We start from the raw sequence: 17,947 nt of genomic DNA on the forward strand, positions 1-17,947 counted from the left end.
GCCCATAATTCCTTGAGACAAGCCAAGTCACAGACTTATTTCACATTCCCATATAGATACAAGTAAAACACTTACATATTGACTAAGACTAGGGTTATTCTGTCTCAGGAGTGGAGATAAGATTCTCTCACTAATAGGCCAAAGAGAAAGCAAACTAATAAACACAATATGTGGATCTAGGACATTAACATCTCAGACTGCAACTCACTTCAAACCAAGTTTACTGAATTAGGTTAAGGAATTGCCAATGCTTCTAGAATCTATCCACAGTTATCAACAAACACAGTTACTCCTGGCTACAGCACACACTAAAATCTGTCCCAGCTTGTACCTGGTGATAGTGGGCGTGTTGGATTTTGCAACTTGCTATCTAACAAGGTAGGGTTTGGCATCAAACACATTTTCCTATCAGCCCGAGGCAGAGAATTGTAAAGATACAAAACCACAGACTGCTGTGTAGCTCATTTGAAATTTTAAGCTGTACAAATGTTGCTGTTCAAGTAATTCCAATACAACTTGAGGGTAAAGTGAGTATTCTAAGGAAGTTACAACATATATTTTTTTATCACCAAGGATCATGGCTCATTTTGTTACTTGATGAACACTAGTAACTAAAAGGTACTTTTTACACTACAGGAATGCAGCTGAATACTGACGCACTGATCTCTCTCCATTGGCTGCACTCCAGAGTGTAGAACAAACCCAAGTTGCAGGAAGCAACAGCATGGTGTGGCTCTATGATTCTGCCAATGTGATAAGGAACCCAGTTACATCAATGTAAACTGGTTGTCCATCTTTGTCTCAGTGGAATTCTGCATTAGAAAGGAGCCCAGTGCACCTATGGGGGCCGGTTGCCAAGTTTGAATGTGGGAAAGCAGCACATAGACATTCTTCTAAAACTGAATGCAGAGTAAAAATGCCTTTATACACTTGCTCTGGCCATTTGGTTCCATCAGAGATGTGGAATTCATCTACATTACCAGAACATAGAAACAGGAGTAGGCCATTCCATCCTCAAGCCTGTTCCTCCATTAAATTAGATCATGTATGATCTGTACCTCAACTCCATTTACCAGCCTTTAAAATCTGTTACTCATCGGGGGAACTTTATGCTCTCCCACATGGCATGTTTGGAGGCGGAGAGAGCATTTATTTAGGTGGGATGGTGGGGGTGGGGTGGTTTGCCCACTATCTTACCGCCACCTTTCCGTCTTCCACCTTTCCATGGATGGCCTTCCCACCCTGCCACCAATTGAGGCCCTTAAGTGGGCAATTAATACCCAATTAAGGGCCTCATCTCACCTTCACCAGTATTAGTCCAGCGGCGGGCCGGCCTGTCGCCACTCAGGGAGCACAACAAGCAAACCCATGTGGGTTGCTTGTCAGCTGCAAGGGGGGCACAATCTTAAAATTAGAGCTAGGCCATTCAGGTGTGAAACCAGGAAGCCTTTCATCGTACCAAGGGTACTGGAAATCTGGAATTCCTTCCCTGAAATGGTTGTGGATTCAGGAACAGTTGAAATTTTCAAGACTATAGGGGGGATTTTATGTGGGCGATGGGGGTCATAGCCACTGGCTGAAGCACCAGCGAGAACCCCCTGTTGCCTCCTCTGCGGAAGACCAGCTATGTTACTTGACAATTAGTGAATTAAGGACCCCAGCGACACAAGTCCCGCCTACTGAGAGCTGTCGGCCAATCAGAGGCCAGCAGCTCTTTCACTGGAGGCGGTGGCATCCACCGGAGGTGAGGGACCCAGGCCATCAGGGTTTCACAGGGTGGTGGTCGTGGGGTGTAGAGGGGTCAGCAGCATAGACAGGGGTTGACTCTCAGTGGGGTCCCCCTTCCCAATGCCGGGCCATCGATCAGGCACGAAGTACTTTTTGTTCTAGATTCCCTCACAAGGGGAAACAGTTTCTTTGTGTCTACTCTACCGAATCCCTTTATCATTTCATATACCTCGATTAGATCACTCATCAACTTTCTAAACCCAAGGGAATGCAAGTCAAGTTTATGCAAACTCTCCTTATAATTTCCCCCTTTAAGTCCCTGGTATGATTTCGGGTTAATCTGCACTATATTATAATGTGCCACCCTGCGGCCTGTGCCACACCATCAATAGTAAAGTGCCTCAAGACTTACCGATGCTTAGCTTTGTATTCATTCCATAAAAGAAAGCTACATTCATATATATGGGCTCACTTCAATGAGTTTATCCAGTGAGTTGTTGTACCATAGAGATCAGGAAGGTCCAAGTTCAATTCCCAGTATATACTGATTTCATGTATCTAAGCCAGGATGGCATGTAGAGCCACTGACACTAGCCTTATTATCATTAACACAGCTCCTGATGTTAGTGAATATTAGATAAGGGCAGCTTTATACTTGGCTATGGTTCCCCCACAGTTGAATAGGCCAACACTGACTTTCAAAGTGCACATAACAGCTATTTGGACAAGATACCAGAAGACAACTGACAACAATGGAACTATAAGGAACCTCAGCAAAAGGTCAATATGTTTGGAGGTGGAGAGAGGAATTTTTAAATTGCATTTTCTGCACAATGTAAGAAGCATACACAAGAAATGCTGGAAATACTCAGCAGGTCTGGCAGCATCTGTAGAGACAGAAGCGGAGTTAACGTTTCGGGTCAGTGACCCTTCTTCAGAAGTTCCGAAGAAGGGTCACTGACCCGAAAAGTTAACTCTGCTTCTCTCTCCACAGATGCTGCCAGACCTGCTGAGTATTTCCAGCATTTCTTGTTTTATTTCAGATTTCCAGCATCCGCAGTATTTTGCTTTTATATAAGAAGCATACACGCCTGGTAAAAAAACCCATTTTACATTGTTATATTAACGCTCTTTATGGAGGCAAGCTCCCCCGTATTAAATGTACATTTCTGGTAACTTGTACCAGGAATTGTAAAGCGGAAAAAAGTCAGGTATGTGTAGCACACACACAGAGGCTTAAATTACACCCATTCTAGTCAGCTCACCTTGACTGTAGTCCGACACCTACCTTTTGTGATTCGTCAGCTAGGGATGAGCTGTGATTTCACACCCTCCAGGCACAAAACTCACACCATCACACTGACACGCACACTAGCTCCCACAGCCTTCCCCTGCGGTTATATGTGACTACCTTCACACAGATCTGCCAAGGTTTGGAACCCTTCTTTCTTGTCCCTGCCACCCCCGCCCAAAAAAGCAAACAACTTACATAAAACTGTTCTTTCTAAGCTGGTTCACCTAGGCATGATATTGCAACAAAATGAGTAGTTCATCACACATGCCTGTGGGGGCCGTGCACTAAAGCAACTGTCAGATACCATTCTCTGTTACATCTACTCGTTGGAATACACTTCGTAGCGAAACAGAGAGGCTTGAAAATGTATTGCCTCTGATTTCAAGAACTAAGTAACCCCACCTTTTCAACATTTACTTACTTACCTTAACAGGCTGTTTTACCAGTGAATGTTGACTGTTCTCTTTGAATGTCATTAATGTTGCTAGAACAAGGACACTTTGCATTAGTACAGACAGATCTGAGTTGACCTTACTGACATGTGTAGGGCAAGAACAGGACAAACTCTTGTAAATCAGGCCCTGAGCTTTACAACAGAAAGACCCTAGTTAAATCATTCTGTTTAGCTCTGTAATTAAAAATAAAGACCTACAATAGCAGCAGGACAAATAGCCCCTGCAATCTCTACAGACGTTCACTGACACAGTGAGGATCTTCCTTCAGACAACAGCACAGCCCAGAAATACAACAGGAAAGGGTTACAATCCTAACCCTTTCAGACACTGCATCAGCATTTAATAAGCACTGAGGCCACATACGCAGCACACACTTACCAAGTAGTTCATCATTGATTTTTTTGTTCCGTGATGTGAAAACCACTCCAGGTCCCCAGCCCCTGAACATAAAGCTCCTTTACTGCTCTCCTGTAGTGTGTTTTAAGTTTAATACATCATCCAGTAGTGTGACCTCACTTGTGTGGTATGAGGTACTGGGAGCTGCCTTGCGAGCACACTGACTGGGAGGGAATACTCGTTAGGTAATCTTATACTTTCCATGGATTCAGACAGACTCCCAAGGTCCCTGGCTGCATTACGATTGGTCACAGTCAGCCTTTTCATGTAAATGAGCTTCCACTTTAAACACTATTGTAAGAGGGCTCTGCCACTGAATGGCGCTGTGTAAAACAAACACACTGCACAAAGGAAAAAAAGAGTACACTCTTTAAGGAGACAGCGTCCTCCTGTTTTATGACCTAACAAATAGGATTTAAGGAGACTGTACAGTATGAAATTTAATGAGGCAGTGTCCCATTTTTATTTCACTTAGGTTATAGCTAAATGCATTTAATCTACTATCCAAGTGACCATTCTCCATACATGTGCCGTGGCAGTGCCAGAAAGTTACTCCACCCTAATGACATCACAACTGAGCCTAACATTATTTTACCCAATATTCACACTTTCTAACAAAGGCCACTGGGCAATGGCCAGAAGCAGGAACCTAGCTTTATTTTTTAAAAAACCTCCATATCATAGGGACACTGGTTAATTTTCCTGGCCTGCATAGCTTGGGCTCCCCTTTTAGATTACACATGAAAAATGGCTGCTGAGATGAGGTATGATGGGCCGAATGGCCTCCTTCCATTCTGTATGATTCTGACTCTTGGCTGAGGTACTGAAGGATGACCATGTATGTAGCTTTATCCATTGGGAGGACAGAAGAGATTTCTCTTTCTCTTCCACTGCTCCTTTCTGTCTGCCTCACTGCTTATACCACTGCAGTGACTCAATTATCCAGTTTCTTTCCTTTTACCAGTTTTCTTCTCTCCTCCCCTGAAGGCATTGAGTGCTGCTTTGCACTCCCACAAACACTGGTCATCCTTCAGTATCTCACCCAAGAATTATACAGAACAGGAGGCTAGTTGGCCCATTGTAACTGTGCCAGAAGCAGCCATTTTTCATGTGAAAGCCTAAATTGAGTGCCAGCAAGCTTTTCGACTTGGCAGGGGAGGGATTTCGCAGCTTGAACCCCTTTCCTCACCTGTCACTGTGCACTTCCACCATGTGTCACTGGGCAGTGATCAGGATAGAGTAATCTGGCTCACTTTGCCCTTCCCATCCAAGGAACACTGAAGTCTCAATAGTGGTGTCCTTACTTTCACCCCAGCCGAGTTCCACTAACTCAACATAGAACAGCATCGAACCTGGGTCCTTCAGGTCTGTATGGATTCCCAACTGAGCCTTTAATAGAGCCTTGGTGAACTTTACCTAGTGAGAGTTTACTCCACAGCTCCATCTCTGATTCTACTCCTTCATTCTGTGCCATCAATCAACATTGTAATATCAGATATCCACCATAACCCGTCCCTTGCCTCTTATCCTCCCCGTGTCTCATATCCTATCTCCCACTTCCTGACTTCTTAATCTCCCATCCAGTCCTTCTCACATTGACTTTGGGTGGATTGACACTGGGGTAGAATTTCCGCTTTGGTTGCAGTCGGAGATCCCTGCATCTAAAATTGCACCATTTTGAGAAGTGCTTTTTCTTGGAGTTTCCACTCAAACTTATTTGCATATTCTTCAAAATCTGCCATAAACAAGTGCAATCAGGCAATGTATTAAAATGCAATTTAAGCAGAAAAAATTGCTTTATAAACTATTCCTTGATGTATATTTAAGAATGATAACTTGGTGCAGTTTGATTAATACAGTTGAAAATGGGTTTATCACAAAAAATAAGCATTTTTAATCAGTTTCGATCCACCACATTTGAGTAACCTGATTTTGAATGACTAAAAATGACTTTTAAAAAACATACTGAATTATTTTCTCGGGATGTTGGGGTACAGTAGAGTATTTTCATAAATTTAAAAAAAATTCAAAAGCTTTTTAAGCTTTTATTAGTGTCCTTGCACTAAAAGAACCAACAATTTTTCGAGCCTCATCGCCAGCCAGTAAAGGAGCACAATTGGCAGAAACTCCCAATGGCGAATAACTCATGCCAGGGGTGAGGCCAATTTAGTGGGCGGAGCCGGCTTCTTAGAGCTATTTTTTTTCAACTAGCTCAAAAGATTGCGCAAACTCAATTTGCGCTAAAAGTAATTTATGCTTAAAATTCCGCGAGCGTTTGCACCAGTTACGCCAATTACCCCAAAAGAAAACAGCGCAACTGAGCGGAAACCCGACCCCACTATTTCTACATTCACCTTCAGAGTTGGGAGGGCTTCCTATCCAGTACTGTTCCATAACTCTTATCCCTTGAGAGTGAGTGGAAGAGAAAACAGGCATATTTATAAGCCAATTTGGGCAGGAAAGAATTAAGGGATAGAAGCCCATTGTTGTTCAAATTCCATATTTAGAAACAATACTGCTTAAAGTATGGAAATCCTGAGGTATGGGAATATTTAAGTAGTGATTGGGGCTGACCATGCATTTAATTTTACTGCTGATTTGGAGTTAATCTGAACCCCCCTGTATACAGACACTGTGTGTATACTCTTACAAATGGTACGAGCTGTCCCTGACCACAGCAGAAACAATACCCATCAAAGATGCATCATGACAGCTCACATGACCCCGTTCTGTCATAATTTTGTGCGACGCTGAGAAAGCGAACTGACAGTCCTCGGAATACCTAGAGCTGTGTGTTAGAATGCTGATAAGACCAAGTCATCAGACTTCAAATCCCCTTGGGTTTCAGCAGCTCGCAGTCAGGATTTTGTTTCTTCAGTCCTACACTGTATTGCTCCAGCTAATATTTAAAAATGCCCCGACAGCCTAGAACTTAGAAACAATGTTGACCATTGGTGACACTATAAGCAGTCTCAAAACTGTAAAGTTTAGGGTGAAATACACACTTAATCAGCATCATTTGCAAATACTTGTATTGGCATCTCCACTACTGTATAACCAACTCACTTCCTTATAAAATTTTACTTGAGTTTTTTTGCTATTCTTATTGGTTGCAGTTGGTCCTTAACAATTTAATTGTATCGATTTTTTGGAGCGCAAGCTCCACCTGTCCTACATAGGAACCAAATAGCAAGCAGGAGCTGGATGGGCTCTACCTGCCACCTTTTAGTAAAACAGGTATCAGCTAGACCAAAAGGAGCGAACCATAAACAGGGAGCGGCAAATCATGAGCAGGGAATGGGGATGGTGAACCGGGAGCGACAAACCATGAGCGGGCAGCAGCAAATCATGAGCAGGGAGCGAGAGAGAGACACACAGAGAGGGAGAGAGGAGAGAGAGAGAGGGAGGGGGGAGAGACACAGAGAGGGGGGGGGAACAACAGAGAGGGGAGAGAGAGAGATCAAGATCATTCCTGAGAGATGGACATCTATCCGGAATACTCCGCACCGCTACATCAAGTGTGCAGGCAGAAATTGACTAGTTATGCAAGCAAAAACAATGCCAAGTAAGTCACTAACTCAGTGTTCAACATAATGATGAGAACGCAAGTTAATAAATTAGTTTTCTCATTTGAAGCTTCTTCACAAAAATGCACATTGTTGTTTTGTTTAATAGTAAGATACATTTTTAATGCCTTTATCTTTCTGAAATGTTCTCACTGGCCCGCCATGTAGGACAAAATTTGTAATGTGCCCCCCCCCCCCCCCACGCAAAAATGTTGGACACCTGGTCTAGATCATGATCATCTGCCCTCTCAAGTGGATGTAAAAGATCTCACGGAACTATTATGAAGAACAGGGAAGTTGTCCCCAGTATCCTAGCCAATATTTATCCCTCAAGCAATATCAAAAACAGATAATCTGGTCATTATTACAAGTGGGACCTTGCTCTGTGCAAATTGGTTGCCATGTTTCCTACATTACAACAGTGGCAACACTTCAAAAGTACTTAATTAGCTGTAAAGCCTTTTGATATGTCCTGAGGTCAAAGAGGTGCTATAAAATGCAAGTCTTTCTTTTGTTTTGTTTATAAGGTATATGGACAGTAGAGCTAGCATCTCCAGCCAACTGGAACTGTGGCACTACCAGAAGATCATAAACACAGGCTCTGAAAATTTCCACACAATAGTAGACTGTACTACTGATCCATGACTCCCACTTAATTTACAGATATTCATAATGGAAAGAGAAGATGCCCATCCACAGAAACAACAAAATGAACCCATTCCCCACCACCCCCGCAAATTAAATTGAGCACTAAAATCAAACTTGACATTACTCAATAAAATGGGGAGAGGCAGCAGTACCCCAGGGATCTTTATAACCAAGTTCAGTTACAATCGAGGTCACAGATCTCATGAAGTCTTGTATTGTTTTATATAGTGGATTTTTAAAACATCAATAAAAACACAGTAATGCATTTCAGACAAGGGAAGATCATTAGTCCATCCAATGTGCTCATTCATAAAACAGATCTATAATAGCATATATCAAATTTAATGATCATGTATTATTTCAGATGCCAGAAATTTGTCTTATTTCCTTTTTGAAAAGCCTTAGCATTTGTTTGACCACATGGACTCTCAGTTTATTCCACACATTGATTATTTACATTAGTTTTCTTATCTTGAATTAATGCCCCATGGTTCAGGAATTCTGCATACAGCAGAAAATCATTCCTGTTTCCAACTTACCAAACTTCTTCATATTTTTAAAAACTATTGTTGAGAGAGAAAAGTCCCAGGGTACACAACAACTCATCATTGTTCACTCCTTTAAGCTCTGGTATCAATCTCACCAGCCTCTACTTAAGCCTCTACAATTACATAATATATCTTTTTAATTAGAGGGGTCAAAACCATGCTCCAGATATTTAGCGAAAATGTTACACCCCTTTCTAAAACATAAACGGCGGCACAGTGGCGCAGTGGTTAGCACTGCAGCCTCACAGCTCCAGGGACCCGGGTTCGATTCTGGGTACTGCCTGTGTGGAGTTTGCAAGTTCTCCCTGTGTCTGCGTGGGTTTTCTCCGGGTGCTCCGGTTTCCTCCCACAAGCCAAAGACTTGCAGGTTGATAGGTAAATTGGCCATTATAAATTGTCACTAGTATAGGTAGGTGGTAGGGAAATATAGGGACAGGTGGGGATGTTTGGTAAGAATATGGGATTAGTGTAGGATTAGTATAAATGGGTGGTTGATGGTCGGCACAGACTCGGTGGGCCGAAGGGCCTGTTTCAGTGCTGTATCTCTAATCTAATCCAAAAATAAACCAGAGAGAGTCGGGCAAGGGCGATACTGAGCTGCTTCACATCTTGAACTATTAACATTATGATGATGGACTGCCAGGCCCTGGACTTTCTAAAGGGCTAGCAGTGATCTCCCCGCAATTGCTGCAGAAGGCTGGTTCTCTGGGGTTTCCATCAAAGTTATAGCAGGAGGGCGAGCTCCAAGGAATCTTTGGCTCTCTGGTCCACTGTGGTCTTCTCAATGACACTGGTTTCAGAGAGCCCTAATGATGCACTGCCAGTATACAGCAGCTGCCACATGATTCATCTCTTCCCAAGCAGTACTATTGAAATGTTCTGTTTGCAAGCCGTTAATTCCAGATGGCCATGTCCTTTTAAATGCAGTTTGTGGCTTTCTGCAGTAACCATGGACACTTAACTGCGCTCGGTGATTGCTGCCGCAGAATATACGAAGAACTGGTTCGCAAAAGGTAATTCAAATTGCTCAATCTATATAATCATAATCACCAGTTCCATACTTCACTTTAGTAAAGCCAAGCAATCCCACGGAATGTAGTGTTCATTTACTTAATCTACCAACCAGATATTCAACTCAGAATGAACTTGAAGAGCTATCATTGCACTTGGGCAACTGTATATGGCATCCATTATTTCAGGTTGTGGGGAGTTGTAAATGCTTTCCCCAGGGAGTCTTAACAGGAGATGTCCCTCTCAGTGGGTTATCCTGGGAAAATGCACTCTTTTAAACAGACTCTTCTTCCTTGGTTTACAGTTAGATTTCCTCTTAACATTAACAAGGAAACTAAGAGAACAGGTCACTTAGCTTATTGTTATGGTGATTACATTTCAAACCGGCAGTTTTAGCATATTGCATGCAGTGCCTATAATCTAAAACTCAAAGTCTCTTTTTTAAATGAAGCTCAAGTTCTACAGTTTTATTTAGCCATAAGTAATGGTTGAATTGCCATTTTACAGGACTTTATTATTTCCCCCGTGGCGTAGAAGCTTTATAGACAACATAACAAGTTTTTAAAAATATATATTTTTCCCATACGGTTGCACACCCTTCTCAGCAAACGCATTATAAAATTCTTTAGCCACATATGTTTCTGACTTATGCTGACTTTCTGCATACCTTCAAGAGGAAGCTGGACCAGTTCTTGACTAATGCAGAGATCACATCAGTTAAAAGGTAAGCAAGAGCCTTTATAGATGACACTTGCTACAAACTGGACTGGACTGGACTGGATGACCCTAATGGGATTGAGAGGAAGTTTCCAGAGTATTTTCTCCTTTACTGGTGCTGGATTTGTATCTGTGTTTTTGCCCCTCCCAGGAAATTACAATGCTGTGGGAGGTTGCTGGGGGAAGTGATGGGGGACGAAAGAGTGAAATAAAAACAAGAAATGCTGGAAATACTCAGCAGGTCTGGCGGCATCTGTGGAAAGAGAAACAGAGTTAACGTTTCGGGTCAGTGACCCTTCTTTGGAACAGTTCCGAAGAAGGGTCACTGACCCGAAACATTAACTCTGCCTTTAAGGAGTTCTTCTCTCATGTTTCCTTTTGCCGGCCTGGTTTGTCCGAGCAGCAGAGTTGGTATTGAACCATTCCCCAGCTAGTGTTGCTAATTCTGGTTGGACGTATTCCTGAAGGTTCTATCACATGACCTCCAAACACTCCACACAATGAAACAGACATTTTCCCCACCCCATCTGCAATATTTGTATGATTAGTAAACGGAAGTGTTCCTATGATCTTTCTCTTGGGTTGTGCCCAGAAGTGTCCATCAGATTAACCTTTAATTCCTAGAGACCCCAGGACAATTGTGGAGTGCTGGCAACTATATCTGCAATCACCTTCGTGGTATGTTATTTTTGGACTGCACAGCACTTTGTGCAAATTTAGAAAGATCCACTGGGAAAGAAATAAAGTTAATGGGTAACAGTAGGCTGCAGTAAAATTTGCAGCGAGCTGTGTGTTGCTTAAAATAAGAGAAATAAATGTGTTCACTTTCCTAACACATTAATGTCGCACTGTAATCTGAAATTGTTTCCAGAGTTTCGGTACAAATTAGCTACTGGATCAGACATAAAGGCCTTTCTCCCAGACCTCGCATACTCCCTTCTCCTTTGCCCAGTCGGAAACAAGCTATGTGAACATTTCAGGAATGTGCTACTTTCCCAAAGAAATGCATCTCATCCCAATAATGGAGGGAATGGCATTTCCTCTCTGGGGCTAAGGTTCTCTGGGGTTACCTTTGCTATTTGGTAATGAGCTCACAAGCACAACATACAATTAAATTTAAGACATGCATGTCCTCCCACAACCCATCCACTGACTTCAGATCCACTTTCAGCTTTTATAAGGCTTGGGAGAGTGTTTTGGAGAATTAGGCACTATCATATTACATGGTAGGACTTTTGCAGGTCAATTCTTAGAACACTGCAACCCTCAGAGTACGGGCCCTCAACCCACCTTTTCCATCACAGAAAAAAAAACTATCAAAGTGATTTAATATAACGATTATGTGCTGATAATGAAATACAAATGCATTAAGGTAAATGCTTATACATTACTCGCTGGGTTCTCTACATAATGCAAAACTATGCATTATATACAAGATGGGTTTTACTTTTCATATGCTACTACATGTGAGATAAAAATATCTTAAGGGTTCTACCATCTGCCAAATTGGTATATACCAGTACCATATGCAGGAGAATGTCCACTTGTAACTGTACTGACAAAGCTTTGGAGCCTTATATTCAGGGTTCAAATACCAGATGGATTGTTCTAGAGTGAGTGACTGCTTTGAACAAATACAGCTAGTTCTCAGTTAGGGAACAGCAGCAAGCAACTCATTTGATTTGTATGTCCCTCCCCTGCCCCTCCACGGCAGATGGGAGAGGAATGGTTGGGGGGTGGGGGGGGGTGGTGGGGGACGGTTGTTTAAAAGTTCAATAAAGGAAACCTCAACTCCAACCAGTTTTAACTGAGGCACGTTGTGGGGGGAGGCACAGATAAGCAACCTGTACACTAGAGGCATGTCTATCATTTAACTATTTTAATGAACCTGCGTGCCTCAGATTTTAGGACAGTTTTAAATTTAGTGCCTACAGGCCGGGTTTCCTAGAGTCGGGGAAAATCTGATACTGAAGGGAGGAAAGAACAGCCAGATTCAGCACTGCTTGTGGGCCAGAAGGGCAGAAGTGCTTTCCCTGGCACCCCACCTGCACCTCCCCCACCCTACCCACCACCCCAAGCTAATCTGATAACTCCCCACAATCGGACTCCAGAATTGGGTCCCCTGCGAATGTACCCCACCTCCCAATCTACTGACAGTTGTCGATGTTCCCGCCCCCCCTCCCCCGGCCGCCCCACCACCAATGATCTCTCCCTGCCCCTTTCCCCCCATCCCCGGCAGAGGCCTACAGCCAGCCAAGCCTCTCAATCTAGCTGGCCGCTGACTGGATAACAGAGTCAATAAATTACCAAGCTTCTCAGCTGCTAAACCTGCCCCCCAACCACTGCTGCCTCCCTGTTTATATCAGGGCCACTCCCCAGGATATAACATGGAGGTGGTGGCCCCGCCAACCAGCTAGAAAGTCAGGGATGAGCCCGCCTCCGTCGGTCCTGGAAGACACAACCATATTTTATGCTCCTCAGGCAATAAACTGCCTGCAGGCGTGGCTTCCATCCCTCTAAGGTAGGATGCCCTGCCTCTGAGCCGCTAGCCAATCAGAGGGCCGACAGTTCTTCAATCTCAGTAGCGCCACTGGGAGCGGTGGCCACTGCTGGAACTGTAGGTCCCGGAAGCAGCAGCCATCAAGGAGGCCTGGCTGAAGTGCAGCTAAGTGGGGTCAGGGATTGGCAGGGCAAATCATGATCAGTCGATCATGAGGGCAAGGGGGGTGGAGTCTTCCAATGGGAGCGGATTTGCCACTAGGGGAGCCCTCAATGGGGCATGGGGTGCCCGGTCAGGAGGGACCACCACCCTCCCCCTGCCCCCCAGGTGATGAGGTGATCATCCGCCACTGGTAAAATACCAGTGACAACGGGAAGAGACCTCTTAAGTGGCCATTAATTAGCCACTTACAGGCCTCAACTGACCCAAGGATGGGTAGCTTGCCCTCCATCTCCCCCACTGCTGGTAACATTTTATACATCCCAGCCCACTCTTGGAGGGGTGGGCAGGGGGCTAAAATCTGGCCATTGTTTCAGAACACACCATGTAAGGGAGATCAAAGAAAATGTCTCCCTGGCAAATACTGGGTTCCCTGGCAGCTCAAAGTCCATCCAGTGAGCCACACAGGCCAGGAAAGTCCAAGATTTGATGGCTGGTGTGTGCTGTGTTCACTGATTTAAGCCTGAGTGGTAATATGATACTACAGTTAGCCTCAGGAGAAAAATTAGTCTGAATTCCTGCTTCTGATTTCCATCCAGCTTCCTTACTGGAAGTGTGTGCATTAATTGGATTAGGAAGGATCAGATTCCATTGTGGTGCTTCCTGCAATTGACTAGCCTACCAGCATCCACACTTGAATAATCAGAAGGTACTGTAGGGATATCCATACCCATAAAATCCTAGTGCAACAAGATGTTGACAATTTCAGGAGACAAGGGTGGGAAGCAATGATGATAATGACCACATAAGAGTGCAAAGTCCATTCCAGTTATACCACCCAACATTGCCTGACAGAGAATATGACATCCTCAGCATGAGCACAGACTGAGGGAGTTACATGGAGCTGAGAGGATTTGAAAAAATACCTGTGGTGTAGAATCTGATGATGTATCTTGCCCTTGCACTAGTTTGGGAATCTGATATACACTGGTGTTTTAATGGTCTGGATGTCTGATCTCCAACAATCCAGGAGAAGAGAAGTATGTGATTCTGATAATTTGGCATGGAGAATGTGATCATTTGTGGCAAGACAGGGCCAACAATCTCCAATTCCAAGCAATTTATGGGGGTATGTATCTATGGAGAGAGAATTTGTCCATTGCCTGATTTGCCTACCCCCTCATCCACCTACACAAACGCACTCACTTTACAGTGTTGTTTCAGGTAATTGACTACCGTTACTATGTACAGAGATGTACTGTAAAGCACACTAATATTACTGTCATTACTTCCCAATACACTATTAAAGATGTGCTAATTTCTGAATTTAGCCCGCAGAAAAAAAACTACCATGAATGCAGAAGTTCACATTCACTTCATAATTTCCATGTCAGCTATATATAAATCCAAGGACAGTCAAGTACAAGTCAAGAGAAAATGTAACCCTATCGTATGGCACTGTGCTATCATCCATCTCATTATCTCTAAATTCAGCACAATTGAAATCCAGCCCCATGTGGCTCTTCCAAGAAAAAAGGAAACCAAGGGAGGTAGTTCCATTTAAATGGAGCTACTTGCTGCTAGGCTTTTTACTCTCTTCTAAATGTCAATGCCTTTGTTATTATGTGCAAGGACATTAAGCATCAATGAGAAAGGATACCAGATCCAGCAGCATTAATTTTAAAATGGAACAAACGACACAGTCCTGCCATCTTTGACTGGAAATCCTTCAAACACATTCAGATCAATCGCATCCAGTTGAAATATAAACTGAAGTAATCTGCCTGAGTGCTGGTATTGTACTGGGAAAAGCCAAACCTTAACATTATTAGTTTTTAGGTAAGATTCTGTCTCATGGCTTTAAGGAATATGATTATTGGTGAAATTCTGCAACAAAGAGCAACTGCTGGTTCATAACATGATGTCCGATGTCTGCAAAGGTCTGATTTGAGCACGTGTGCAAAGTCAAGTGCTGACAAGACCAATTGACCTTGTGCAGACCAGTGAAGAATTAGTCTTCTGATGAGAAAGTAATAACCTTTGCCATATTGCTTTAGTTTCTATTTTACTGGCAGACACTTGTCAGTTACTGGCCCTGCGATCTAGAGTCATAGAAAGATACAGCACTGAAACAGGCCCTTCGGCCCACCGAGTCTGTGCCGACCATCAACCATCCATTTATACTAATCCTACATTAATCCCATATTCCCTACCACATCCCCACCTTCCCTCAATTCTCCTACCACCTACCTATACTGGGGGCAATTTATAATGGCCAATTTACCAATCAACCTGCAGGTTTTTGGCTGTGGGAGGAAACCGGAGCACACAGCGGAAACCCACACGGTCACAGGGAGAATTTGCAAACTCCACACAGGCAGTACCCAGAATCGAACCCGGGTCACTGGAGCTGTGAGGCTGCCGTGCTAACCACTGCACTGCTGTTTCAATTCTTTCTTTCGAGCTTATGGTATGGTGTGCTGGAGTGGAAGACCTTACAACTACCAACCTGACCTCAACCATCACTTTTGTTATGTTTGGAGGCAGCCATCCACTTTCTCTGAAGGGATGCAGATGAAAAAAAGCAAAGAAATAAGTAATTTGGAAATTTGTTAAAATGCCAGTACATTTTGTAAGCCATTGCACAATAAATGCAATATCATCTTGCTGACCCCAGAGGCTGAGATTTTAAATAAAAGCAGAAAACACTGGAAACACTCAGCAGGTCTGGCAGCATCTGGGGAGAGAGAAACAGAGTTAACGTTTCAGCTCGAAGAAGCATCAATCTGAAACATTGGGTTGGATTTTCAAAGCACTTTAGGGGCGAGCACGGGTGCAGGTGCAAATTGAAGACTGCGTTCCCGGAAGGCATCTCTGGATCCCGACACCTCGGGAATGCGCTGCAATTTTCAAAGATAGGGCAGGAGGTGGGGAGCCGGGAACCTGATCGCCTCCATTAATCTGCATGTTAAGCTTTGAGGATTTTATTAGTGGGCTGGGGAGGGCCAGAAGGGAATTTTAAAAGAGGAGAGCGGGAGAAGCGAAGGGTCCAGTGCACATAAGTGATCAGCTGTCAGGAGCAATGTGTCTGGCCATTGTCTGAGATCGATAATTATTCAAAGAAATCGAAAAAAGTGTGACTGAAACATAGCACTTCACCTGCCTTCCTGTTCAACTTTTGGCCACTTGTTCACACCGTAACACTGCTGGCCCTCTGATCTGCTGCCTGCACCATTCTGCAAGGCAACAGCAAGCCCTGCCACGGCTGCTGTCTGCCTTTCAACATTGCAGTCTGGACCTGTTTCCTGCCTCCAAGCCGGTCCTGGCACTTCTGATTAGGCTGAGGGCAAATGTGGTGCACAATTAGATCATAGAACCATAGAAACATTACAGCACAGAGGAAGGCCATTCAGCCCTTCGTGTCCGTGCCGGCCAGGAAAAAAAAACTTGCTGACCAATCTAATTCCACCTTCCAGCACCTGGTCCATAGCCTTGCCGGTTACAGCACTTCAGGCACACGTCCAAGTACCTTTTAAAAGAATTAAGGGTTTCTGCCTCCACCACCATTCCTGGCAGTGAATTCCAGACACCCACCACCCTCTGGGTGAAAAAGCTTTTCCTCATGTCCCCTCTAATCCTTCCACCAATCACCTTAAATCTGTGCCCCCCAGTAATTGACCTCTCTGCTGGGGGAAACAGATCCTTCCTGTCTACTCTATCTAGGCCCTTTATAATTTTGTACACCTCTATTAAGTCACCCCTCAGCCTCCTCTGTTCGAAGGAAAACAACCCTAGCCTATCCAATCATTCCTCATAGCTGCAACTTTCAAGCCCTGGCAACATTCTTGTAAATATCCTCTGCATTCTCTCCAGAGCAATTATGTCCTCCCTGTAATGTGGCAACCAGAACCAGATCATCCCGACCCCGGAATGAAAATCCAGCCCATTAATGCTGTGTCTCTTCCCTCAGATGCTGCCAGACCTGCTGAGTATTTCTATCACGTTCTGTTTTTATTTCAGATTTCCAGCATCCACAGTATTTTGCTTTTGCTGAAATTTTAAAGTTTTTGTCGCAACTTCCCATCTCATCAGTGAGCAAAACTTTTAATAAGTAGCAGCTCTCTGGCTGGTAATAGAGTAAACAACACAGGTGCTGGAGATAGCCCAGGGCAACACAAAATGGAATACTTTTTTAAAAAATTCATTCATGGTATGTGGGTGTCACTGGCTAGGTCAGCATTTATTGCCCATCCCTAATTGCCCTTGAGAAGGTGGTGGTGAGCCGCCTTCTTTTGAACTGCTGCAGTCCATGAGGGTAGTTACACCCACAGTGCTGTTAGGAAAGGAGTTCCAGGATTTTGACCCAGCGAAAGTGAAGGAATGCGATATAGATCCAAGTCAGAAGTGGCTTGGAGGGAAACTTGCAGATGGTGGTGTTCTCATGCATCTGCTGTCCTATTCCTTCTAGGTGGTAGAGGTCGCGGGTTTGGAAGGTGTTGTCGAAGGAGCCTTGATGAGTTGCTACAGTGCATCTTGTAGATGGTACACACTGCTGCCACTGTGCGTCCATGGAGGCAGTGAATGTTTGCGGATGGGGTGCTAATCAACTGGGCTGATTTGTCCTGGATGGTGTCGAGCTTCTCGAGTGTTGTTGGAGCTGCACCCATCCAGGCAAGTGGAGCGTACTCCATCACACTCCTGACTTGTGCCTTGTAAATGGTGGACAGACTTTGGGGGGGTCAGGAGGTGAGTTACTCGCTGCAGGATTCCTAGCCTCTGCAGGCTCTTGTAGCCATGATATTTATATGGATACTCCAGTTCAGTTTCTGGTCAATGGTAACTCCCAGGATGTTGATAATGGGGGATTCAGCGATGGTAATGCCACTGAATGTCAAGGGGAGATGGTTAGATTCTCTCTTGTTGGA

The 17,947-nt window shown here is 44.0% G+C and overlaps 1 protein-coding gene across 4 annotated transcripts in view; it reads right to left on the minus strand.

The window, feature by feature from the left end:
- bcar1 (BCAR1 scaffold protein, Cas family member) overlaps nucleotides 1-17,947 on the minus strand; it is a 269,881-nt gene that overhangs the window by 114,516 nt on the left and 137,418 nt on the right. The window contains exon 1 of one of the 4 annotated variants that reach the window (XM_068049502.1): nucleotides 3,856-4,049. The exons of 1 other annotated variant lie outside the window; for it this stretch is intronic. In XM_068049502.1, the coding sequence (XP_067905603.1) occupies nucleotides 3,856-3,870 (15 nt within the window). In that variant the 5' untranslated portion in view covers nucleotides 3,871-4,049. Of the gene's footprint in view, nucleotides 1-3,447; nucleotides 3,718-3,855; nucleotides 4,050-17,947 lie in introns of those variants that run through there. 2 more of the 4 variants (XM_068049501.1, XM_068049504.1) reach the window with 2 other exon arrangements.

This window comes from Heterodontus francisci, chromosome 17, assembly GCF_036365525.1.
Source record: "Heterodontus francisci isolate sHetFra1 chromosome 17, sHetFra1.hap1, whole genome shotgun sequence".
Taxonomy (NCBI): Eukaryota; Metazoa; Chordata; class Chondrichthyes; order Heterodontiformes; family Heterodontidae; genus Heterodontus; species Heterodontus francisci.